The sequence below is a fragment of the Pempheris klunzingeri genome, chromosome 20 (genome assembly GCF_042242105.1).
Source record: "Pempheris klunzingeri isolate RE-2024b chromosome 20, fPemKlu1.hap1, whole genome shotgun sequence".
Lineage (NCBI taxonomy): Eukaryota > Metazoa > Chordata > Actinopteri > Acropomatiformes > Pempheridae > Pempheris > Pempheris klunzingeri.
The window spans coordinates 6784995-6812728 of NC_092031.1; the positions used below are offsets into that span (position 1 = coordinate 6784995).

The 27734-nt window shown below is 41.1% G+C and overlaps 1 protein-coding gene across 3 annotated transcripts; it reads right to left on the minus strand.

Moving 5' to 3' along the window:
* Positions 1–6456: 6456 nt before the first annotated feature.
* ppm1bb (protein phosphatase, Mg2+/Mn2+ dependent, 1Bb) lies at positions 6457–27320 on the minus strand. Of its 3 annotated transcripts, none has more exons than XM_070851523.1 (6): positions 26952–27320; positions 17374–18216; positions 14185–14302; positions 13452–13563; positions 12592–12649; positions 6457–7774 (listed from the first exon to the last, which is right to left on the minus strand). In XM_070851523.1, the coding sequence occupies exons 2-6, from the start codon at positions 18202–18204 to the stop codon at positions 7745–7747; spliced, it is 1149 nt and encodes a 382-aa protein (XP_070707624.1). In that variant the 5' UTR covers positions 18205–18216; positions 26952–27320; the 3' UTR covers positions 6457–7744. The 3 variants fall into 3 exon arrangements, with proteins under 3 accessions (XP_070707624.1, XP_070707622.1, XP_070707623.1); XM_070851521.1 differs by lacking the exon at positions 6457–7774 and adding an exon at positions 8623–11221; XM_070851522.1 differs by lacking the exons at positions 6457–7774; positions 26952–27320 and adding exons at positions 8623–11221; positions 26550–26605.
* Between the last annotated feature and the right edge of the window lie 414 nt (positions 27321–27734).

Here is a 27734-nt window from a genome sequence, read left to right on the forward strand (position 1 = left end):
TAAGAGCACAAACACCTTACTGATAGACGAGTAAACAAAATAATCAGATAATAAGATAATTTGACTAATATTTCCCCTCATGTGCTGCACTGCTTCCTGGGCCAGATGTTGAGGCAGTAATTATATCATTATCCTGTGTTTTGTTAGTGTCATTTCGCCACTTGGGGTGCTTTTAATTAATAGCTTGAAAGACATAAACACGGCAGCTGCCCGAAATAAACAAACCCGACGACCAAAAATACAAACAGCTGGAGCCTGAACAAATGTCTGGCAGTCAGATCTGCACACGGTCATACGGCAACCTGCTTCATACAGATGTAACCACACACACACACACACACACACAGACACGCTGAATAAACAGCTAATACATTAACACCCTCCAATTACACATGTTCTTGCAGTGGATTGAGAGGAAAAAAAAGAAAACAAAATGCACTGTCACAGCTTCCAAATGCTGCAGCATAAATACAACAAAATCAAACCCAAGTTGGATAAATAATCTTGAATATTAGCCAATGACTATAAATTGTCGTTAATGGTCACTGATCGTAGGCCCAATAATAATATACTACCAGTTTGATTTCTATAGTATAATAAAGTTAATGTTTTGTCCTTGATTTATGTTGTAGACAGCGAAGGTCTAAGAATTATTCAAATTGTTTGAAAATGTAAACACAGTTTCCTGGAAGTAGCTTATGTGAGTCGGGGTGTCTTACAAACCCGCGTGGGCACCTATGCAAATAAGTTAGTTTAACTTCAAGTGTTTTTATCCCATAATGTGCTTCTCTTGACCCATAACACACAAGTTTGTTTTCTCTTGTTTCTTTTTGTGTGTCTGCGTGTCTACATTCGATGTCGGACTGAACCAGTGAATATATGATGTGTTATATGTAGGTTGTTTTATGACAGAATAAAACCAAAACAATCATGTATTATGTCTGACGCGGTAATGAAAACGCTATTCATCAAATATATCCATATAAGATGTATTTAAATTTCAGCAAAATCTCAAAAAGTACACCAATGTTCATGTTTTCATGTTTAAATACAAGGAGGAAGAATAAAAGTAGATACAGATAAATTATGTTTCACTTATATCTGATATTAATAGTGTCTTTGTATGATATTTTCAATGAATTCAATGGAAACTACACCTGTGGCTGATTCTAAATGATCCTTTTGCACCTGACAATGTGCAACAAAAATCTTTTCATGTTACTGATATGAGAAAGAACAGGGCAAGCTGACAGAGTGGTGAAGAGCATACTGTACATACTGTCATTTTGTTGACTAGACAAAATAGATGTGTGTTTCTGCTTTGGAGAAGAAATAATTAGAAACAATTGGATGGTGGGAATGAGTGGATAAGGAGCTCAGATAAGGAAAAGCCTGATAATATGAATTAAAAAAAAGTGGGACAAGGGTGTAAAGGCCAAGAGAGGATGAAGTGAAATGAAGTTGGGTTTAAATTGAGGGAGAAGAGAAGGAAAGCAAAGAGGGGAGAGTCAGCTCAGAGGGGGGGAGGGAGGAGGCTATAGCCCCTGTCCTGTCTGGTGTGGTTGGGGGTAATCTGGTCTAATCTGCTGCATGTTAACCTATCTGAGCAGCAAGAGCCAGATTATCCCTCTAACAATGGCCAGCCGCTCATCTGCTAAATTACTCCACTCAAAATCATATGCTGAGACTCACAAATATGCACACGTACACATCGTTCAGGCTCAGACACACACCCACACAGATTTCAGGGGCCCATCAGTATATTATATTTCACCGTGTATGGAAATTGCAGACCTTTGAGCCCTCAGCCTTAAAATCGAATTCAGAGGAGAGGTGTCTCGTTAGAAACGTGATGCCCTTGCAGAGTGACCCGGTCACCGTTTCCCTTGCCCCAAGGTTACAGCCACAAGCTGAAAATCCCTCATTGTGAAAAGCCAGGAGTGGGTGGAAGACGAAGAACTCGAGTGAAAGCACGGGGGCAAATGAAAAAAAAAGGTATAGAAAAGATGGAGACCAAGAGCAAGGAGAAAGAGAAAAACCCAACAACCTGCCCCTGCTCCTCCCTGCTAACAAAGCAATTCAGCTGTTGGTTTCTCTATTGGCACATGTTCTTTACCGCATCAGGGTCAACTGGGTCAGCTGACCTTGAGATGGAGAGTGCACAACAGCCTTCGCTGTCCTTTCAGGAGAGGAAGAAATAAATGCAACAATTATACAGCCACAGCAAATATAAATATATTAAAGACGTATAGTGCACCATGTATGCGCCCTGTAAATTGAGTTTGTGAAGCAGTTGCAGCTTTTCCAACAGCTCCAGGTTACAGGTTACAGGAGTTTTTCAAAGGAAACTGCAATCAATTCAAATAAAGGAAAACGGGTGAATAAGGAAAAGGTACAAGACTAACCTGGACTGAAAATGTGTGATGCGTTTATGTAATTACAACTACGAGTGTAAAGGCCACCAGTTATTCTATTGTACATGCAAATGTGAAAGAGATCATCTGCATAGTAGAGTAAAAGAACAACAACTTTTTCCTCACTTGTAGATGCAGAGAAATTTCACAGAATATGTGAAAAAGTTATTCAAATTTGTCCGCTGAGACCCATTATGACATAGATCGACCAATGCTGTCACCCCCAAAAAGCTAAAAAGAAACGTGACTCTTCAAAATAAAACTGAAGAGGTGGCAGATCGGCGCATCTTGGACTGATCTTGTTTTTTTTATTTCATGTTCTTCTACAAAAACAAATTAAAGTGACAGAGATTAAAGATGAACTGACACACACACACACGCACGCACATTTTTTATGAGGTCAGTGTCTATTGTTTTTCTAATATCAGGCTTAAAGTGGATTCAGTGGGTGAATCAGTGAGAGGGTGCACTACGTACCCCACCATCATCAAATTAAATTCACCCCTTTTACCTCCCCCAAACACACACACAAGCACACACATCATAGTCACCAACACCATCGTAATATATTTGGATCGCTCATTCACACTCGAACACACATGCTCTGCAATCCTATAATCCCACTCCAGATTGAGAACACCTTTAAGATACGATGTGATTATGATCAGGGATTATGATCAAATTATGACAGAGTGACAGATTAGACAGGGGCTGTATGTGTGTGTGTGGTGTGTACAATATTCATCCAAATTTATTTCTTTTTTTCTTTTTTGATATCTAAACTGTGTGGTGTGGAGAAGCAGAAAAGTTTAAAAAAGGAAAAAAAAAAAACACATACTTATATGAAGTGGATTGATGGATAGTTTCGTTTTTCAGAAGACTGTCTTCTAATAGTAAGATATGCAGAACTTGATTACCACCAAAGTCTAATACATAGTTCCTCAGCACAAGGCCTGTGTGATTACCAAACCCCATGAAATCTATAAATAATAAATGCATCTATGGATGGCACCATCGGTCAGTCTGTCAGTCGGTTCACCACTGTGACTGGAATACCTCAACAACTATCACAGGATTACCATGAAATATTGTAAAGATGTTCACGTTCCCCAAAGGATAAAGACTTTGGCAATTCTGTGACTTTTCATCTAGCGGCACCATAAGTTGGACATTTGTGGTTTGGAGTGAAATGACTCGACAACTGTTGGAGGGTTTACCACAATATCACAGGTGAAACTTTTCATCTAGCGCCATCATCAGGTAAATATTTGAATATTTTCCAACACTTTAGTTAATGACCATCTATCCATCATCTGTACCGTTTATCCTCAGAGGGTCACGGGGGTGGAGGCTGGAGCCTATCCCAGCCGACACTGGCCGAATGCCAGGGCACACCCTGGACTGGGCAGCAGTCAATCACAGGGCATCAAAAAGGTATCTAAATGAGGTACAGCCCAAGCCACAATGCAATAAGGAAAAGCCTTCGAGAATCCATCGCACACACTTCAACCTGAGACTACAAGGCTTTGCGATGCATGAGGTAGCGTTGAAGTGCCTTGAAAATGACAAAGAGCTACAGAAGGACTGATGCAGAGTGAAAGAGAAGGAGCATGAAAGGTAATTACTCTTGGAAGACATACAGTAGGCCTTCAAGGGATTTTGAGGACAGAAAGAGATTCTGCTGACCAACTCAAGCTCCGTGACTCCTTCCACCACCGTACAGACAAAGAGTTTGTATTGAGATTTCCCGCCTGACAATGACAGTAAGACTAGTCGTCGTTCATTCGCAGATCGTAGTGAATGAGAGGGACTCATCAGTGACTTGAACTTGAAGGAAGCAACAACAGGAAGTCAGGAGAATGAAAAGTGGACATGAGCTGTCTTTGGCAGGGTAAAGACCAGACATGCTGCTGCATTTTGGACCATTTGCAAAGGTCTTACTGTACATGCTGTAGCTATAGTAGAGAAGGGAAAAGATGATCAGCATCTGTACAAGGAACCGAGCAGCATACTTAGACAGATAGGACCTGGGGCTTGTTGCACAAAACACCTTAACCAAATTTCGAAGTATGTCCCAATTGTCTTCATCCTGCAAAGTATTTCTATAAGTACTTTGTGAGGGCAGCTGCAGAAAGGACTATAGTATATTGAGAACGCAGTGTATGTCTTATAATTAGGGAATCCCTTAAAAAAGAATTGAGCAAAAGACCTTAGCAACAAAAGTCAAGAAAAAAACTTCTGACTCTTCCTGATCTTATAAGAGCATGACACCTGTAAAACACTCAGCTAAAATCATGACATACACATTAAATTGTCTTTATTTTTCCAACCTTAACAGTTGAAACAAAACTAACAGGATAGTGAGAGAGACATCAGTCAGCCACAGTCTGTACACCCACACAGTCAAGCCAGGCAGCCAGTCAAGTCAAATCACCTGTGTGGGTGTAACATGGGGCCTTTAAGTTAGCTGTCTCCAGAGACTGGTTCATGTTAGGAGGTTGATGCAGATGAACTGCACACCACTAAGTACCAAGCAGTAATGGCAGCAACTTAACCACAGCCTATAATTTTAATTTGGTACACATTATACACATTCAGAGCCTGATAATGAGTCTGAATTACAATTTAGTTTGACTTCATTCTATTTGAATCACTGAACTTATTTGGAGATGTGAGAAACTGGTTCAGATCTCTGGTATCACACTATTATATTCCATACTGGCAGAGTGAACACTGATTTCTGCACATTATGTATGCAGGTACATCACATCATTTACAGAATGTACTCTGGTTACATCATGTAGTTTTTCAAAGACTGTTACATACTTGATATGTACAGTTACATTGTATAAAATTACTTTTCCCCTATTTGCAAGATCTCTGCTGTTCTTAGAACATTTAATCTTTTGATCACATTACCAATCTTTGTTGACTTTTAACATTTCAAGTATCGCTCTGTACTTCATCTGTATGCTGCTACAATACTCCCCATGGATTGATAAACTACCTACAAACCTGACTATATACTCTACCAAAGGAGTTTGTCTATATTCTCTCCTTCAGAGAGGTCAAAGGTCAAGCACAGCCACAGAGCAGGATGCCTGGAACTGGTGGAGCTGGTGGGACTTTGGCATCTTACCCAAAGACGGGATGCTGACCCACGGCCTACTCCCATTGCTGCCCTCACTGTAGCATCATCATCCGCCCCATGAGGAAGTTTTACTGTCAAAGGAGCGAAAATGACACAAAACAAGCTAAGACAGTTAAAGATGGAAAACACGTAGGCTGCAGGTTTCCAAATGACTAATAATTTGTTTTTTTAATCTGGTCTGGTGGCTGAATGATTAAGCAAGTCATTTCTAAAGTTGTGTGAATAGTCATATTCAAATGTCTTCAATTAAATCACTATAATGAGCTGCAGAAATGCTGGGAAAATATACAAATGTTAAAAGTCAAGAGTATTTCTTGTCTTAAGATGAAACTATTATGAATACACAAAGTTTTGTAAGACTGCTGTCAAAGCTGAGCTAATGCAGTTAAGCCCTGATGAGGTCTATCAGACGGAAAGGCTACATTTATTATTTACTGGGAGCCAATTAAAAGTTTGGATTTTGTTTCTTAATAAAAGGCAACACCTTATATTCTCATTATCAGTTATCATCACAAAGTTGCTTCATGTTATTCTGAGATAATTAAGTGTATTATATTAAACTCAGTTTGTTCAAAGCCCTGTTTAAACCCAGACATGCCTGACGCCTAGAAATACCTTTTGACTGCTTGTCATTTTATTATTAACTTGAAAACCTACTTATGTCCATGTCAGGATCCACGTAGGAGCCATGACTCAATTTTTCCAGTGGTCTGATTGGTCTGTGTAATCTCACTTCCTGATACAGACCCTTGAAAGTGTAAAATAAAGACTTAACGTCAGCAGATTACACAGGTATCCGCAGCGTACACAAGGCCACGCAGAAGTACACCCCCATCCACAAATGACATGACCTCTCTTATTAAAATACGCAGCCACCACTGGATCCTTGGCAGGTATTTTATTTCATATATAGACGCTTTCTGTAATCAAATGTGAGTGCAATCAAACAACAGCAATACAAACATTACCAATGCAGTCTGAGAACCAGGAACAGGGTTAAAACAGGGAGTTCACTCACTCTACATAGCGAGCAGCTAGTAACCTCATGGACAACATTAAAAAAAAACAAAAAAAAAAACTTTCCTCTGTCAGGACAGTCCGCCGTCATGTGTACTTCCAACCATGATGGTGGGGAGGGAGGTGGGGAGGCCTGTTCGACCCACTACCCTCCTGCCTTAACCCTCCTCTTACAGGAAGTCCGACCAGTGATACAACAGCCCCCCACCCGACCGTCCAACCCGCCTCCATGAGTCCAACTTGAACTCGGCTCTTCAGTGAACAAGATAACCTCCCATTTCCCCGTCATGATTATCATCGTCATCATCCTAATAGTATCAACAACAGAAAAAAAAACAAAAAAAAAAATCCAAATCAATTCCACTTCTCACGTGGCAGGAGCCAATCAGAGTGCAAAGGTCCTTCGGGTTCAGTCAGTCTCAACCAATGGCTGTCCATCCGGGTCGACTACAAAACCACGCAGCTGTACATGTAGAACCAAAGTCCTCATGCAGTGCCCTGCGAAGGTGGCACATCACATACGTGCACAGGTGGAAGTGGGGGTGGAAGGGGGGTGTTTATGGTTTTGGTGTGTCTGTGTGTGTTAGAGAGAGTGTGTGTGTGTGTGTCTTTTAAGAGGGGAGAAGCAAAAGTGTTAGGCAATTATCAGACCCAGGAGCACAAAAAAAAACAGTCCAGGAGAAGAATTACATACAAAGTCTTTATCCACCGTCTGTCTTCTCTTGGCCCTCCTCGAAAACACTCACACAAACTCTCTCTCGCACACGCAAACACACACACACACGCTATAGGTCCTCATGTCATTGTGAAGTCAGGTGTTCAATGTCAACATTCAAGAAAAAAAAAAAAACACCTCAATGGTAAAAATCATCTCTACCATCACAATGCTTCAGTTCATAAAATCTTGACATTTCTGAAAAGTGATTTTGTTTTCCTCCAGGTTTAAAGCAGTATGCATGTGTGTGTGTAGTAGTTGTCGTTGTCGTCTTTGTCCCACTGCTGCAAACACACACACATGCACAACCAACATACGCACACTCACGCACTCCAACACACACCACATGTCCTCTTTTAGTGGAGAAAGACATGGCGCAATGGAGAGACACTCCTCCTTTGGGCGGATGCACCTATCACCAGGAGGAGACGGGGGTCGTTGCCACGGCTACCAGGGGTCTTCCAGCTCACCGGCACTCTGGGTGAGTAAAAAGGAAAAGAGACAGAGGAGAGAGAGGTGTGTTAGTTTTTTTTGTTGCTGCGTCTTCCACTGCACACAGTAGTAAGGATACTGCTCCTGATGCCTTAAATGATGCCAAATCTTGAACCTCACCGCCCTCTTTTATCTACTCAAACTGAAAGGATAATGGTGAAAGACAGTGAGATTCCTCTGCCCAGTCTGTACGTTAACACAACCAGAACCCAGACCTCTGATGACTCACCTTGCGGAGAATCACGAGGCCAACAGTCAGACTGAAAAACAGGGGAGAAATGGAGAGAATGGAGTCCCTATAGTCTACGCAGCTCCCCTCCGCTTGTCGCCGCCAGCTCATGAAATGCAGCGGCAGGCATTTATTTTGAGGTTTCAAACCCGAGAGCTGCTATTGTTTTAAAGGAGACGACAGATTAAAATGTCTTCGAAGCAGCTGAGACGAGTCAAGGCTAGAGCTAAAAACTGACAGAGGGGAGGCAAGGAAGGTGAAGATTTATTTTCTGCTTGTGCTGTTTCCAAATACTTCAGCCTACACGGGGACATCTACAACACATTAAATGTAATAAGGACAGGGAGTAATTCCACTAGGACCTTCAGGAAATGGCCCTGCATCAAATGTCACCATATTACTTTGGGCTCTGTTGGGGATTTAAAGGATTTATTGTGACATAGAACTGATTTAAAAGGGAAAATATGATTTTTTTTTTCCTGCCTTTTGTATCCCAAGTCACAATACTGATCTAAACATTTACAAGGTTGCACCCCCCCCCAAGAAACACAGCTCTACCATCAGATGACAGACGTATATATACTCATACACTTGACACAAACCATAGCATTATACCTCAAATCATTTTTATTTGTTCATATGTCATTGTAACTGTGTGGGACTGATTTGGCCCATGTAATCGCATACAAATACAACTCATACAGACACAAACACGCATACATACACACAGTGTTAAGCATAACCTCCCCTCTAATAGTTAAGTGCCTTATATTGAAAAGATAAGTGCAGTGCATGCATTACCAGAGTCACTGGGTACTGGGCATTATACAGACGTACAATAACCTCCCTCCCTCTACCTTCTTTCAAAGAAGAATAAACACTGTAGGTTCAGTCTGTTCTAGTCAGACTTTCACAATGAGGCAAGAGACTGAGTTGTTTTGAACAGACCGCCCGTCAAAATCTGTGAGGAATGAAAACATACTGTATGTCAGCTTTTGTGAAGCTGAAACACATCCTGCCACAGTTAATACCGTATTTAATACTTCAGAGGTAAATATTGGAACAACTACTGGATGGACTGATGTTTGGAAGAAACATTTGAGGGCCCAATCTTTCATCTAGCACTAAATTCAGATCAGCTTTTCCACTGCTTGTCCAACACTTATTCATAACAGAATAACTCTAAAACTAATTAGCCGCAGCTATCTTACACATGAATGGTAACAAAGCATGTTAACATAATTAATGTTACCATATTAGCAAGTAAACATGATAAGCCAAGTGCTAAACGTTGCAGGTCAAGTGTAGGCATGTTAACACATTTGGCAAATAAAATGTGTTAGCCTGAGGGTGTCGCTAAAAGAAAGCCTGTGTTGTTACCTAAAGCAAAATGGTTAATTGTGTCTACCCTTAAACCCCCTTTAAACTTCTCAGGTTCAGCTCTGCAGTTTGACTTTGTCTAAGATGCACTTTGTCAGAATAGCTGCACTGACACTGCGCTGCGCTTTGAGATGAATGCTAACAATAGAGTGCTACAGATGATTACATTAGCATTCAGCTCAAAACAGCTAGCGCCATCATGCTAACGTGTCTTCAGTTTAAAATCCAATAGTTGTTAACAAGCACGTATGCATTTTACCACGCAAACATTAGCACATTAATATATATATATATTAATATGCCAAAAGTATGTTATGTTTCCTGGCGTGTAATGAGCATTGTAGCCTTACAGAGGTGCTACTGTGGCTACAGACTTAAGTCTTATTTTCATTTAAACACAGTCATTTTAAGTCACCTGGTACCAGCATGTTTTGCCCTCTTGAGTGTTACTGAAACATTTATATAGTCAACCTGAAAAACATCAACCAGGAACAAATTTGAACCTTTTCGTGGGTGACTGTGAGGCAGCGTACAATGATGTGGTGATGTGGAATTAGGGATATGTGGTGAGGGAATGACTTTTATGAAATGAAGCTCAACCTACAAGTAAACACCCACCAACCCACCTACACAAGTGTCCCTCTGTGGTTAAACTGTCCCATTTTTTCAGTTACCAGACTGCTTTGAACAACCTACCATTGCTGAACATGCTGATAAATGGGCTAACAGTTAAGTATCACCCACTACCAAAAACACAAATTTCAGTAGTAGACGATTGCTCAGTCACTCAAACTCACGCACACACACACACACATACATACATACATACATATACGCAAAACAGTGTGTTCTGAGTCTGTAGATGGAGTTGGCCTGAAGACAGTGCAGTGTGTTGGACACAGCTGCAGTTCAGAGGATCGTCTCTCCTTTTCTTAGTTCGTCAGTTCGCCCACTGTAAGCAGGTGAGGGGGTGAGGCTGGGTGGGGGACGGGGGGGGGAGGGTCAAGGAGGGGATTCAAGTGGGAAATCAGCCAGAAGCCAATACTGGTAAAGGTAGGCTATGGAGTGTAAGGTTAATTTTTGCTTCGCCAGCCACTTTTGCACATAATAATAATTTGTTATTGATTATTTTTTACTGTAAACATCAGTCTGTGTGAGCAAGTTGTAAAAGTGGCTGACAAGTTTGGGAATCCAAGCCAAGGTGGACATAGGACAGCGGAAACACACACACACACAAAAGAGATAGATCCACGTTAGGTGGAGAGTATATATGTGGCTCGGAGACAGAATTTGAATAGACAAAGGGGCCACTTGTATTTCTATTACATTATTAAAATATTCACGAATGACGATGGCAGACTATTGATAGAGCCCGAAGTGGCCAATGTGTCCATTCAAGTTCTGTGATGAAGGAAAGAGGAGGAGAGGTCATAGCACATCTGACTAGAGCTCCGGGGTCGGCTGGATGGGTAGGTAGGTATGCGGCTGGGTGCTCAGTCAGAGGAGGGATCGGACTTGGGGGTGGGCGCATCTCGGCTGGCCTCCGGCTCTGCAATGGCAGGTGAGGGCGGGGGCGAGGGGGGAGAGGGAGGGGAGGCGGTCTGCTCCAGGGCGTTGTTGACATCTTCGTCGTAGGTCCTCTTGCCCTCCCCTGCGCCCTCGGCAGTGTTCTCCCCCCGCAGGTGGTAGGTGACCAGGGACTCCTCCAGCACCGAGCGGTACTGCCCCCGGTGGTGCAGGCGGAACTGCCGCAGAGCCTCCAGCAGATGAGCCGCCGTGCTGCCACCTCCCTCCTCACTCTCCTCCTCTCCCCCCGCACAGGCCTGAGGTGACACGCCAGGGGTCAGACTCTGCAGGCACGCTCCATGGTCAAACACACACACGACAAACAGCGGCACAATACGCACATCATTGTCACACAAATATCTACCACACACACTAGCGTGATGACGTCAGAGACATTCTTGCACCAGTCGGACAGGCCCATGCAAACGCTACCTCTGACCCTGTGACCAACAACCCTTTGTGATTTTCGCTGTCTGGTGTAAGGAGGGGAGGGGTTGGTCAGCACCCACACAGCCCAGAGAAAAGAGCCTGCAAGTCAAGACTCCACTGATATTAATTAGACAAATACACTCGTGCCACCACAGATACACACACGCCTCCATCATCACACCACCACGACTGATCTCCTCTTTAGACCAAGAATGACAGAATTCCTCTGGCCATGACAGCTATTTATTTAACATGCTGGATGTGAAATTTCCTCCTAAACTACATATGAATTTAATTTGAACTGATAACCGCAGCCCTGATTCTTACTCAAACACTACTCAAAAACATTTACAAAGTTTTGCTAAATATACATAACTTTTTTTCTCCGCAAAAAAAAGAGAATTATATTATCCTGTGGGTTAATTTTTCACAAAAAGTCAGAAGGAAGTCTGAATAATAGCCTAATGTTCAAAATATCATGGAAAATAAAATCCTTTTCGTGGGAACTATCTGGTGTACAGATCTCTCTATTTAACACTGGAAGGCCGTTTTCACATTTATCTGCTGAAGGAGGAAAATGTTCTGTTCATAGATTTTGGATTTTTCAATGAGCAAGAAAGAGAAGATGTACTTTTACAAGTTTTTTTTAAACTTTTTTGTGAAAGAAAAAAAAAAATCATTGACACAAATTATTATTCCAAGCAGTATTTTCATAAGTCTTAAAATGCTTTTCATTGTACACAACTAAAATATTAAAGCTGGTATATTCAGACTCCAGTTGAAAGATGCTTTAGTACTATTATACAGTTAAATCAGGGTATTCAAGTCATCCCTAGGTTTTGCTGGTTCAAAGGGATGTGTATTCACTACAGAGGAGTTCAAGAGGTCTTACTGTACATCTTTTTTGTATAGTAATACAAAATTGAAACAGGATGGTTCAATGCTTTGCAACATGGAATGCAGTCGATTCAAGTTCACTAAGCTTGCCAAGGTTATTCTCTAAGTCTATCCTCCACCTGCTTTCACACTTAAATCGCATTAATTCTCTCTCACTGTCACACTCATACATTCATCCACAAACACACATAAAAGAGTGTCCTTGTCTGGGCTGGTGTGTTTTTATGTTGAGGGGGAGGGTGGGGTGGGAGTGGGGTGAAAGGCTGGAGAGGTGAGGGGGTTTAGAGCGCGATCAACTCACCCCTTCCTCTTCTCTGTGGGGGTTCAGCTTGTTGTACACCGCCTCGATCACACTCCGTCTGCAAACACACACACAGCTCGCTGCTTAGAGAAGAGACTCTCTACTCCCTGCATTATACAAACACTTTATTCTCTGTAAATGTGTATTGATTGCAAATTTGATGAAAAAAGTTTCCGCACACTTAGATCTATGGAGTAAATCACTTTAATAGCTAAGCTTTCGGTCTATCAGACATTTGTCAGAGCCTACATGAAACAACAATGGACAGGCAGGTAGAAATAACCAATCCCATTCCAGTCATTGGCAACATGTACAACACATGTGTGTACCCTGACGGCAGAGGCTCCACCTCTTGGGAATTGTAGTTTGAGAACTAGATGCGGTACTGTGGCATACAAATGGGGGCCATATTTGCAGGAAAGTCATCATCATGTATGTCTGATAGACCTAAAGTTTAGCTATGAAAGTGATTACTGCATAGGTCTAAGTGTGCAGTAAGTTTTTCATCAAATTTACAATCTTTATGCTTCCAGCACCTTAGCAAAGATTCAGCCAGGTGAAGCAGCAGTTATCCTGCATTATCAACATACAGCTATTGCATCCATGTTTAAAAAAAGTGCTATAAAGCTATTACGTAAAGTTACTATTGGCAATTTAGGAATAAAACTTGCAGTTAAACACACTAATGACACTCAATTATGACTTGTGGGTACCATTAGGATGCAATATCCTGGTGGTAAATGTTGCAAATTTAATAATGATAATAAAATAAGGAATGTGGATGGTCAAGTTCAATCATATTTGACAGTATGTTTTATGCATGAACTGCAGATAAATGTTGATCCTAGATGTGCATTTACTTGCTGGCCAGGCCTCCGCCAGGTGGAAGGTTGGGGATGTTCTCTGTGGCAATGCTCCTCAGGACAGACACCAGGTCAGGAACTCCTGCCTCCCCGCAGTTTCCCAGTAGCTCTGCACACAAACACGAAGAGGAAATGGGGTTTGTGAGAGGTTATGTTGTATACTGAGACAAGGTTATAGTATGCTTACACCAAGTTTTGGGCATTGAACCACTACCTTTCTCTGCAGAGGCTGAGAAATCACCCATAGTAGTGGAAAAATCAGATACATCACGACTTACCATTTGCAGCACCACTCTGTAGCAGATTTCAAATATTTGTACTACCTAAAGAATGTTTATTTTGTTGTTTATGTACGCAGAAACTGAGCACAGTATGTGGCCACTTGTTTCACTTAACCTTTTTAAAAAACAGTTTTGAAAGAGGCATCAAAAGACTGCCGCCCCGAAAAAACAGTGAAGGCATTTAACTACCACAGTTTAATGTTTATAATAATCTTCCACAACCATCGGGCAATGATAGTTGAAATACTTGGTGTAGTTCAATGTAGGTCCGATGGATGAAAAAATATTTAGTTCCTCAAAAAAAAACAGTGAAATAATAAACTATCAAGCTTTTAAATCTTTGACTCCAATTACAGATTAATCTAACTTAATGAATATCATGATAAACTGTCAGTCTATTAATGTTTATATGTGTTATGTGTGCATGTAAACATGTTGCGTGTGCTAACCCTCAACACGGCTCTCCAGGTATTTATCCAGCTCCTCTTCTTTCTTCACAGCCTCCTCTGAGATCTTGGGAGCTCCGGGTAAACACACCAACACCACACTCATATTGTCCCTGCTCCCCTGCAGGAACGAGGACAGGCAGAGACAGAACAAATAAGAAAAAAATGAAGTAAGACTGGTAAGTGAAATCTCTGTAGTACAGAATGTATGTTTTGTAGTTGGTACCTTGTACATCTTTTTTTTTTTTTTTTTCAAACCGTGTTACAAATATGGTTTGACCATGAACAGCAGCTACAGGAATTCAAAGTTTTCCCACACAGTAGTAGTAGTAGTAGTAGTAGTGTTCATTCCTGAGAGCCACTGTCTTTTTTCAATTGCACGCCTATTGCACAGCTTTGTACTGAAGAAAGCAACAGCTTGACACAAAATTCTGACTTAAAAACGATTTTACCAATTCAGAAATGATTTTCTTTTTTCGCTATCAGAACTGCGTCAATAGCAACAGTCTGCTATACAGATTTAAGAGACCGCAGAATGCCGTGATTGAACAGAACAGAGTATTCAATAAAGCCATGTAATAAATAGCAGTAACGAGCCAAGACATTTGGCAAGGTGACAGCAAAGACAGGAAGCCATGAATGCAAGCAAGCGTGGATGCAAACAGTGCAGGTCTCAAAATGTAACAGAGCTTTGCAAATGTTTTATGAAGAAGGAATTACATTCAGAGTGTTCGTTACACCTCGAGGACACACACAATGAGTTTTGGTGAGTAACACTGAATGTAAACTGTTTGTTTATATGACTCCACAGGGCACCCAACAGCTTCTCTTCATCAAACAACCTGGCTTTAATGAGCTGTTTTTGACACTGTTCACAGGCACTTTTATCTTTTATACAGAAAGTGTCTGGGAGATCATTTCAGCTAATCATGTATGGGGATGTCGAGACCCAGTTCCAGTTAAGAGCCAGTTCCAAATAGTCGATCAATCGGAATCGTACTTCTCCAAACTCATCTATGCTTATGCTATGTTTTTTTTTTTCTTCTGTTTTGTAGGAAAAACGGTCCAAAGCGTGGCTTTGCTTCATCACGAGAGAAAACCACAGAGCTAGTTGTTAAAGCTCAGAGCAGCAATGATCGGGCCCTTCCAACCAAGGGCATAAATAGAAATGTATCAATTCCAATCCCTAATCATTCACAGGTGTTGGGACTTTATTAATTCTTTTAGGTCTTTCAAGTAACTATTACTTCAATTGTTGATTCACTGGACAACTGTTTTCTAGATTAAAAGATTAATAATTTGGTTTATTAAGCATCAATAATAGTGAGAGCACAAGGTGAGTTCTTCAAATGTTGTGTTTTCTAAGACCAACAATCCAAACTCTTTAATCTAGGATCATATAAAACATAGAAAAGCAGAATATGCTTACAGAAAACATATAATCATATTAATATATTAAAAGCAAATATTTGGCTTTTCTGCTCTAAAATGGCCGATCATGGTATGCAGACTAATTCTCTGTTGATTGACCAATCGCTTCCGCTCTAAAAGCTTTAATTATAAACCTCTAGAACTTTGACTGGAACTTATTCACTTGCTGCTATTGCCTGAACTCTGGACAGCATATTAATTGGCATTTATAGGACAAACAGATGGTTAAAGCAAACATCTGGCCTTGAACCAATGGATATTTACCTTGTCATTACCTTGTAAAGTCAATGTGGTCAGAGTAACTTTCTGTAAGTGTACAGTTTCACATATATCACAAAAGGTGGTGGCAGCAGAGGAGATTTATGGCAGCCTGTGGCTGTTACTTGAGGTAACTCATCCAGTAAGGTAAAAATAACTAGGCTGCTGTGCACTTACTGGTTCTTGGAGTACCCCAGACACACAAAGTGATACATGGATGCGCAAAAGGATGTTCTGTTGTCCCGGGATCAATAAAAATAGCGCTAGCATATGTATGGGACAATTCTGGGACAGTAAAGAAACTTATTATTACAAATTAAATATATATATATGTTTTAATTTGACTGATTTTATTGCATCAGCGGAGTTCTCAAACAGCACGGGAACAGCCATCACGATGCGCGAAAACTACGCAGGGCTGTGAATATTTCTAGCTCCTGATCCATTAGTTCTACAAATGCACATGTTAACCATCATCACAGTGAAATCTCACTCATCATTATCAAACGGCAGAAGGGTGATCAGTGATAATCTTCATAATTTTCAAACAGTTTAACAATTTTGAATAAAATAGACAGAGTATTGATACGGGCAAACAACAACTCAAGAGTAAAGAAAGAGTGATAAAAGTTGTCACTCATATTGTTGGATTTTGGCTAAATGCCTGGGGTGAGTCCATTTTTTATGTGTGCAGTTAACAACCAGCAGGACTTCCATGGCAGACCAGAGTGAGTCAATAAAGAGTGATGCGAGTTATAAAACTAAATTCATTATGTAGATGGAAATATATAGAACTTAAATGTGGGACTATGGTTGTTAAGCTGTTGTTAGACTGCTGAAAGTAGAATTTAGCACATTTGAAAAAAAAAAAAAAGGTAATGTAAAGTGCTGGTTGACTGGTGGGTGGGTTCAGCCAAGGCCAAGAATGAATCTTGCTTTTACTTGGATCAATAGCTAAGTGAGGACAATGGGTCAGGACAGAATTGAAAGCAATGATGCATTATTCATCATCTGATTTAGCTGATCTCTCAATGTAGAGCTTCATTAAACAAACATTAGAACATCTTTGTTACACTGTAATGTAGCTGTCCATAATTTATTCTGACATATATTTAGTTGTTATTTTGTAAATTTATATTACATTCTCAATAAGAAAACTTTATCGATAAATTAGTCAAAGATAACAGCTTTAACTATTCATCTGTGCCACAGTCACCAGGATGACCAAGCAAAAAGGAGTCTTATCAGTATCTTCGTTATGCTCCAAAACATGCCTTAGTAAAGCAAATTTTTCAAGATTTACCTGACACAGTCACATCAGTATCACCAGTACACATTGTAAAAAATCAGTATGATCTCTTTCACCGTAATCTGTCAAACTTTCTAGTCCTACTTGGATTTCAAACACTATTTAATTGTGTTACAGTTACATTTTGCGTTTAAGTTGAAAAGCGGAAAAACTATATATACACGTTCGACTTCAATGTGAAAAAAAGCGCTTACCTTATGCAGACAGGTGTCCACCACTGAGTTACAGACCTTCTCCAGGTCATCACACACCAGGAGTCGTGAGCGGACAAACTCACACAGCTCCTCGTTGGACATGACATCCCAGATTCCATCACATGCCAGCACCACAAACTCGTCTCCTTCGGCCGCCCGCTCCAACACACACACCTCGGGCTCAGGGCTCACCAGCTGCTCCGTGGGGCCCTTACCATCCACACATTTGTAGTCGTAGTCCCCCAGGGCCCGGGACACAGCCAGGGAGCCGTTTACCCTCTGGATCATGACTGAGCCACCAGCGTTCTGGATGCGCTCCTTTTCACGGGGGTTGCAGGGCTTGTGGTCCTGGGTGGAGAAGCCCACCTTGGTGTCTCGACTCAGCACGGCGCGCGAGTCGCCGCAGTTAATGAAGTAGAGGTGGGTCGGGCTGAGTAACACGCACACGGCTGTTGATCCACTGCGGTCCAGGCCCTGCCGCAGGTCAGAGAAGCTGCGCATGTACTCGTCAATGTTCAGGAAGCCCGAGCGGATGCCGTCCTTCACGCCCTCCACGGAGCAGGGCCCTGAAGTGAAGTCGGCTCCTCCCGACAAGATGTGTTCCAGCAAGTGGCCGGAGCAGTAGTTGGCCACCCGTGAGCCCGCATGGCCATCGTAGACAGCAAAGAAGGACCAGTCGGTGAGTCCATGGGGCAGCCCCACCACTGCTGTGTGGGCGTCCTCCATCTCCACCCGCCAGCCCTGCATGGAGCTCAGGCCATAGCGCAGTCCATTCCCCTCACCATGGGCACTATGCTTCTCCGTCTTCGGCTTGTCCAGGAATGCACCCATTGCTGCCTACAGCTGAAGATTAATGAAGGAAAGAAAAGAAAGAAACACAGAAATGAAACCAGTGCGCCATCACCAGCAAGGACAAAGGAGATAATCAGTCCCTCACCAAGTTATCCAAATGCGGTACTGTGCCATAAATAAACTGTATGCAGAACTAGAATTAGATAAATCGGCAAATATTAGCCTACTGCAGATCGGCGTATGAGTCAGCTGATACAAATCATGAAATTGCGGTACAGAAATGCCATGTGATTAGTTATTGTGGTGGTAGAACTCAGCGAGGGAAGAAAGGAAGCACTACCAAAATACTGAAGTTAACTCAACTTTGTCTGTTTTCATAATTCACATACACTGAAATAATAATCAAAATAAAATCCAAAGTTTGTTTGGCTACTTTTCAATTACATTCTCATTTCTTATAATAAACTTTTGTTGCCCATCATAACTCAGTACACAGGTCATTTTTCAAATCGATGTTTAAAACATTACAAAAACTGACTCCTTTTGTCAGATCTATAAAAAGAAAAGATATTATATAGTCCATTATAATATCCTTAGTCCCTCAAATCTCTCTGTAAATCACCAGTTTATGGTGTCAGTAGTTCAGTAGGCTGCTTCATACTGTGATTACAGAGTGCTTTTAATTACTCAATGGATGGTGAGAGCCAGAGATCCTGACAACAAGACAAAGATAGCAGAGGAGGAACCACAGCGATGAGGATTACACTGTGGCTAGAAAGCTTCTTTGAGCACACAGAGCCTCTTTCACCCTGAACACAAGGTAACTAATACTATTAGTTAGCTTGTTGGCAGAATATAGAGTGTGACATTACTGCAGGGTCTGAATGTCTCACCTGCAAAGAGCTGAATGGGACTTAAATCTATCTGTGTGGGTTAGTTTTTAGTCTTTGCCTCTACATAAACATAGATTCTGACCACCATACACTCTCTCTAACCGTGGATCACAATCATTGGCTGAATATGGATGCCGATGCAGTCAGGCAGGCAGGCAGGCAGGCAGGCAGGCAGGCAGACGGTCAGCGTCTTTGTTTTGTTGGTGGGCATTCTCAGGAAAAACAGTCTGCATTTAAACAATTCAAGGGGCTGTGATGGTGGGGATTCAGGTACTGATGAGAAATGCAATTTAATCCATGAAGTCCACTTTGAGTAATAGAACCATAAGTTTGAAGGTTCAAAATGCCAAAACACTCCATAACAATTATCATATCTCAGGAGGGATCTTACTGCTCTGTAAAGTTATCACGGCAGAAATCATTTTATCTTTCATTGCAATGATTGTGAGGTAAATTGTAGAAAGACGGCATTCATGTCACAAAGAAATCTACCCGGAGTGTGCACTTTGATTGGCCAACACAGTGCCTTACTCCAGTTTGGCAAAAGTCAAGCCAGCTTCAAATTTTTGCTTGACAACCCTTCAGTGTTTTGCTGAAGCCCTCTACAGTGGCACCCCCACTGTGTCTCAATGCTGCCTGTCTGTAATAGCATGCTACAAACTAGCATAGCATAGACTAAAACTGATTTAATCTCTTTTTGACAGAAGTTACCAAGAGAAAGAAGAGAATGAAAATTTGACAGAAAAGCCCTAAAAACCCCAAAACTCATCTTCTAAAAGAATTCAACCTGCTCTGGTAAAAAGAAGGAGAAAACCTTTTCAGTATTCTGAAGGTACAAAGGATTTGGTTGTTGAGTCACTTGGTCTCTTCTGAAATAACCTGAAGTACAAAACAAAGACATAATATTTTAAAGTATTGAATCCAACTTTAAAAATAACAGGTAACACTTCAACATGAGGCAGAGGCTATTGGAGGACCTTTAATGTGGAAAATGTAGAGAATAAGTAATCTAAAATCAAAATGAGAACTTCTACCTGATTCTACTATGCGATATTAAAGGAACATTTGTCAGACATTCTTGCCCGTCTGTACCTGAAGATACCAACAGCACCTACTGGTCTTTCCAGTGGCCAGAGTCTTCAAATACTCAACCGCCGTATATCTGTCATTTTTGATCTGCACTATACTTTCCCATCATACCAATCGATTCTAACCTAAATGTCAGCAACTGCTGCAGTATGGAGCTACTTACTGTATGTATTGCCTGGTTGGTGTAGCACTCATGAGATCTTGAAATCAATAGAAAGCGATAAAAATTGAAAGCGCCTGAGCGCATCTTTTTTCAACATATTGATTTCTCGCTCTGCATTAACTCCCACATGAGCGCACACACGGCATGACAGGCATGTGCCCAAAAAAGGCTGGTACATGCAAGGAGTGACTACAGCTGGTTCCAGAGGAACGTGTATATGTGTGTGTGTGTTTGTGTCTGCTCTGCGCATGTGTGCAGTGTCATAGTCTATGTGCGAGAAAAAGAAGCTCTATAAATACGCCAGGCCGGTTTAGATTTCATGTCTAGGGTGGGGCAGTGGGCCACGCCATTCACATTTCTATAGCTTTACTGCTGCATGATTGTATCAACAGAATTTCCTCTATGAAGCTCTCGTCCCCAGCTACTGCCACTCAGAAGTATATGTTCATGTATGGTAAGAAAGCGTGTTCACATGTGTGTGAGAGAAAGAGAAATCTGTTATGTTCACCAGCAGTGATTCTCTCTAAAAATAAAACAAACACACTGCCATTGCCTAGCAACCACCCACCCTGCAGGGCAAACATCCAGGCTAAGCTGCATTCAGCGACATCCCCCTCTCTATGTCTCTCTCTCACTTGCTCTAAAACACACACACACACATACACACATACACACACACACACACACGCCTAGTAGAGAAAGGCAAGGGGAGTTGCATCATCCATCCATTAAAGCAGTCTCAGCAGTCAGACCCTGAAAGGAGACGTGCAGACTGCAAGAACACATGCAGGTACTATGAGATTTCTCTGGCTGACAATGGTACAATACACTGCTGGCAAAAACACTCACACACACAAAAACACACACACGCACAAGCACAGAAAACCCCAGAAAATATCTCCATTGAGACATCAGACTGAAACCAGGAACTCGCAACCACTTAACCCCCTCAAAACTGCTGTCACCTATGCTGTAACCGCAGGTCGAAACCGACACCCCCTCATGCTAAGACGCACATGTCTGCCAAAAACCACTGGCTACGAAGAGGGAAGTGGAAGGTCGGGGATTACATAATGCTGCAGAGAGCCTGAGTGCTGCTCTGAGAAGAAGCGCACTCGCACAAAACAGTTAATGCTATCCTGGAAGCTCACAGCTTCCAGCACTGTCCATGTGTGCACATCAATACATATGTTGTGATACACTGGGACTCGGTCTGCAGGTCTGTGTCTGACTCTCCAAGTGTTGTGATGAATGGGGTTATTTGGGATGTTGATTACTTGAGTTTGGTTTGATTACAGTCGGAGGGTTAAAGTGTGTGCAATAGGACCTTACATTTAGATAATGTCATTTCACACGTTTCACATTTTTTTCCAAGAACTTTCAGATGTTTGAGTTGACAAATCCTCAAACTTTGTTGAGTATCAAAGAGTGGCTTGGTGTTGTTTTCTTGAATAACGGTTATACAAGTCCTTATAGGGAGCAAAACCAAGGGTAACAAAACCAAGCTGACAGACCAGGACATCTTAAACCAAGTTTATCATGCAGTATCGACATTACAGATTAATGATGATAGTAGTTACTAATTGCTTACTTCTTTAATATTTACTTTTCTATATCTTGTGATTACAGTACGTTTAATAAAATAACCAACTGATGGTAGGAGCAGGAATACATTCAGATTAATAATTAAGCTGACTTAACTAGTCTGATGGCAAATGTTTGCAAGCCTGCTACCTTCTGCTAAATGGCTAATACTTCACCTCAATCAGACAAGCTTTGTGGTTAATAAATCAGTCTCTTGATTCCTTCAATAATTTGTTCTGTGGAATTAAACTCAATGTTCCTTTGGCTTTTAGGTAATTAAACTTTCCTGTGTCTGGACACCTTGTTGTGTGCTTATTAAACTAGCAAACTATCTATATCTAAACAATTTGTAATCTCAATATGGACTTCCATTCTCAGCGAGACGTGTCCAGCACATCCTAATGAATCGGTTATATGTTAAAAATATATATTCATCAATTGCCATTAAAATAAAGGTTGTAATCTACAAAACTCCACTTTTAACAGATGAAGAGAGATCTTTTCTGGGCTGTGCTGTTATCAGCTGCCCCAACAGCAAACTGAGGAAATGAGGAATGGTGGCGTTTGATGATTTAAATCTCAAGCTAGAACATAATTCCTATGATTTTAGTTAGCTACTCCAAACAGCACTCACACGTCCAGACTGTGGATGTTGGACAAAAGCGGTATGTTAGTGTTATTTCATGCCCAAAAGCTGTGTCATAACCTCTTCCAAATCAGCGCAGCAAGTGCGTTCAGTTCCACGCTGCCATCACACTTAAGGTCGTGACGTAGAGCACAACACATAAGTCAGCCACCGGTCTCATCTATAACTGCTGGCTGGAAAAATCACGCACTAGTGATTTTCCCCTGAAAATGACCAACAAGATGTCAGACTGAATAATGGAGCGGTGAATATCAGGCTAGCAAGAAATGTAATTTAAGTTAATTGACAATAGTCTTTCACACTAAACCGCACCATGGGGATAATTCAAAATCAAAAGTGTTCACACAATATAAACTCTCGAGATCTGCAAAAGAAGACTTAGTTGAACCTGCGCCTCCTCTGGAAATGAAAGACAAAATTAATGAAGCAGTTGGGTAGTTCTTGCCAACTTTTTAGCTCAAAGTTGTCAAATTCATCAACTAGATGTTGCCCTCAAGTGAACGACAAAGTGGTAAATATCGGCCAAGAAAAGGTCCTTTGACAAGTTCCATGATATAACATTTCACCTCAACAAGTAATACATAACTAGCTAACAATGTGCCACGTTAATACAAGTATCCATGACGTGATCGAGTGATATTTCCCCATGTTTACAAGGTGCGGAGGAGCACCTGAATGCACCATTAAACCAACCTACCCTGAGTGGCATGTAGGATAGTGAGTGAGGACTGCAGAGGATACACAGGATCACATTTCACAGCCGCATTTGGAGAAGCCTCTGGAATGGGACAACCTTGTTGAACTGTTATGACGTATTCAGTCTTGAAATACTGACTTTCAAGCAGGCAACCCTGAATTGGTACACAGCCCATGTTGTGTAATTGGCCCCCTGTGTAACAGTAATGACTTCTAAAGCCGCACCTTCCTATTCACACATCTGAAATTCATTGTTACAGCATTACATATTTAAATCTGTCTTTTTATCTCAACTGCTCTAACCATTGGAACCTTTATTTTACTCCAACTCTGACCTTGCTTCCCTTTTTTCATTTATTTTATAACACACAGAGCAAAGGTGCACAGATGCAGCACTCTTTATTGACCCCGCCAATCTGCAGCAAAGTGCTTCCAAGGTCAGCGATACAACTCCTGAATCACACCAGTCAATGGATATCACTCCAGTGCCACTTGCCATCATCCATTTTCTGCCTTTGACAGCCAATAAGATTTCTACTTCATGACAATGAGATGATAAACACTTTTAGACGTAAAGCTCATAGATAAAAATGACACTCTACAGGTGTCATGGCCTTTTGAAAACTAGGCTAATGGTAAAATCTCTGCAACACAAAAGCATCGTCAAAGCGTGTCATTGCGCACAATATGGAGACCAACAACCAACAGTGAGACTGTCAATGTCTTATGTGGGGTTACAAGAACGGAGAAGCAACAAAAGATGATGATGGATTATTAATTTAGTCTATGAAATTGTGTAATGTGCCCATCACAGGATCTGAGAGACATCTTCAAAAGTCTCTTTGCGCGACCAAAATCCAAATATAGCAGCAAACGTCCATATACAAGGCTGAAACCAGAAAATAGTTCCCATTTTTAGTCGATTAAACAACTGCAGCGATTAATCAACCGTCAAAATAGTTGCAGATTCATTTTCCGCTATTTGGCTAATCAGTTAATCAAGTCATTGAGGCAACACAGTTTGTAACAAAGCTTTCGTGATGTGTGCATCTAGATACTCCTTTCAAGAAGAAACATAACTCAAGTATAGTCCTGGCTGAAGTTTCCCAGAATCTTCTTAAAACCAAGATCACCTTCCTTACAGCCAAGTCTATTAATCATCAAAGTGTAAATAACATGACATTAAGAGTGATGATGGCTATTCTGTGTGTAGCGAGACACAAATAAAGAGTGAATATAATGTAAATCTAAAGAAACATGACCTCAGTGCGAAGCTACAGCACTGTTTATCAGTACAACAACAATAGGCAAAATATAGGCCTGAAAATTGTGAAAGAGTTTGACTTGTTACAGTGAGAACTTCAAACCAGTGCAACTTTTTCCTATTATAGAGGACCAATGTGGGCTCCCATTGGAATTTACGTTTTTTTAAAAGCACCTTGTGATGGCTACATGTCTTAAGATCTGTTAAACTCTAAAATAGGCGTGTTCACTATCTCAATCTCTCACTGACACTGTGTTTCATCTCCTCCTCAGTCCTTGCACAGTGACTGCTGACTAAGATAAGATTATCAGCTATTGAACTCCTCCCGTACCTGGCCAGCGGGGCACATGCCCAACAGCAAGTGATGTCACATACTGGTCACCTGTTCACCTTATCGCAATCTGATACACTGCAGAAGGTGAGTAGGGTGGCTGCCAGGTTACATTTCAACTCTGCACAATACAAATTTGACAATGAAATGTGAATTTACCATAAGTCTTAGCTCGGATGCCAAATCTCTGGTATATAGTAGGGCAATTTAGAACGGCTCAGTCATCTAAGATCATATAAAATTCTCAAACTGTAAATGTATTAAAAGTAAAAAGAGATATCAAAGTTGGTCTGCGCACACACTTAGCTCTGTTCACATGGGAAGTAGAGGGCTTCACACTCAACTTAAAATCTTAGCAAATCTTTTTTAGCATAGAATTAGAGGACATGCAGATATTCAAGCACTTTTAGCAAAACTGGTGGGGTACCTGGACATTTATAAGTAAACTGCAATGGGAGATTGCTGTTTGGAGTGAGTTTAACTGGGAGTAAGAACTGGTTGCGTAAAAAGACTTCAAAAATTCCTCTTGCAATATAAGCAGAAGTCACTTCTAGAGGTGACTAATAGGTTTGATTACTGATTTGAGTCAGCATGTTGCTGTAGATTGCTCTCAAAACAAGAAAAAAAATACCAACAACATAGAAACCTAAATTCATAGGCCATTTTTATTGTAATTATTATTTATCACATTTGTATGAAATAGTCCTTGAGTTATGGTCTATCACAGGTGCTCATGTAGGCCTGGATGGCTGTAGAAAAGTTAGGGATTAGGAACCAAGCCCATGTTTATGGTCAGGGCAAACCCTGTACAATCTGAACAGCTGCCATGTGCCTATGAACCTCACCCTGCTGAGAATGGATGAAATATATGTAATATATAAAAAAAAAATTACAAACACATATACATACATAGCAGCTAACTTTGCTGTACCATCAACCAACTTCAGGCACGGAGCACAACTTACTGTACAACTGTCATCTTACTTAAATACTCAACCAAAACCATGTAAATCCTTTTAACTAAAAAAGCGTTACATTATTTTGACAGTCTTCCAGCTCCAAAATCCCCTGTGTGCTTTAAAAAATATGCAATATATTGTTATATACTTAAACATATCAATAATATTCTGTTTTTAAGTGAATCATTAGCTGTAAAGAATCGGTTACGTGTTGGGAGGAGCAGTGCTGTTGCCACAGTGAAACATGAATGCTTATAAACACCTTACCAGCTTGTGACTAACATTAAGTGTTATCTGCTTAGATTACATTTCATGTGCACTGACTGATTTCGCGGGCTTCAACAAAGATAACAGAGGCTAAAACGAAGGCTTGCGGTTATAATTACCCTCTAAGGTCACTGCATACACAACAGAGCATACAGTGGCTATCCAACTGGCACTGCATGCATTTTTATTTGACCCATACTGACGGTTAATGGACATTAATATCGCTAAAGTTACATAGCTCTTTGTGGACATTAATAAGGCATATGGCAGTGTGTAGTTCTCTGCTTGTTTAAATATAATGTTACATCGTTAGAAACACCATTAAAGTGTCGAGCTAACATCACACAGCTAACCACTGACACCCTTATGACAAAGTCCGCTAAGCTGTCATTAGCTAGTTATAGCCAAGGTAGCCTGTACCATGCTAGATTAGCTCGCTTGGGACTAGACTAAACACTGGAGGCCAACATAGCGTTTGACTATTAGCATTACTATTACTTGAATATCTGCTTCATTCAGAATTGGCTTGCTATCGTTAGCGATAGCTAAGTTACTCTGAAACTTGAGAGGATGGGTCAGGTTATATTTGGCAATGGTCGGTTTATTCGCTATCGTTATTGCACAACACAATTTATGTTGCATGAACCGACTGACTGTTTTTGGAAATGCGTTTCTGTGTTAAATACCAATCCACTGACCACATGCTGAACTCCATTCCTCTAAACACTGGTCCCCCTACGGAAAGGCCTAGCTTGCTAGTGTGTTAATATAAGCTAGCGTTAGCTGGCTAGCTAATGTTAACTTAACAGTTAGCTGGCGTTGGAGCCAACGCATTTCCCCAGCTTGTCAAACTCAAGCTAATGACGTTAGCGCACATACTAGCATGCTACTTACGTTTTCCTGCTGCTGCGAATGTAGATCCAATCTTGATTATCTGCTGGATTCTGCTTTTGTGTGAAGATGTGTCCGTAACCTAGCTATCTACGGAGCTAACGTTAGCTAGCTAGCTATGTTATGTTTCCTTATTTGACAAAAAATTAATCGAGATTGGCCTCAGAAGAGCGGCGATAATTCCTCTCTCGGTGGTTCCCTGCTTGGACAGCGTTGATTTTTACGCATGTTTGACGCCAGTTCTGTCTCTCACATTAAATGAAGACAATTCCGATCCTTCCAAAACAAATATGGACACTGAGAAATGGTTATATTATACAACACAGACAAATCTAGCACTTTCTTCAATTGAAAGGCCAGAGCTATCCTTCGACTTTGGGTGCTGAACAAGAGGAGGTGTTATTTTTGGCATATGCTCGGTGATTGGTTACAGCGTTTAAACGAAACGTCCGTTAATTGGCTGTTTCTTCTGTCAATTAGCTCTGCCCCTGTCCAAAGCTACATTCTCATTGGTCGATTCCTGAGGCGCTGTGACACACTGGATCTGTAGAATTCACTCGTAACTGACTTTGGCGTATGCCGAAGCTACTCAGCAAAGGCGGAGTCGGGCTTTGAATCAAAATCGTTCAACGCCGCCGCGGAAGTTGATTGACCGTAACCTGGCGGCAAAGACTCAAATTATGAATAAGATAAAAAGTGGAATAGTTGAGAATGAAATGTTTTATTGTCATCAACCTCCACGGTTGGAAGTGACCACTCACACGAGGTGCCCCGGAATAAATAACA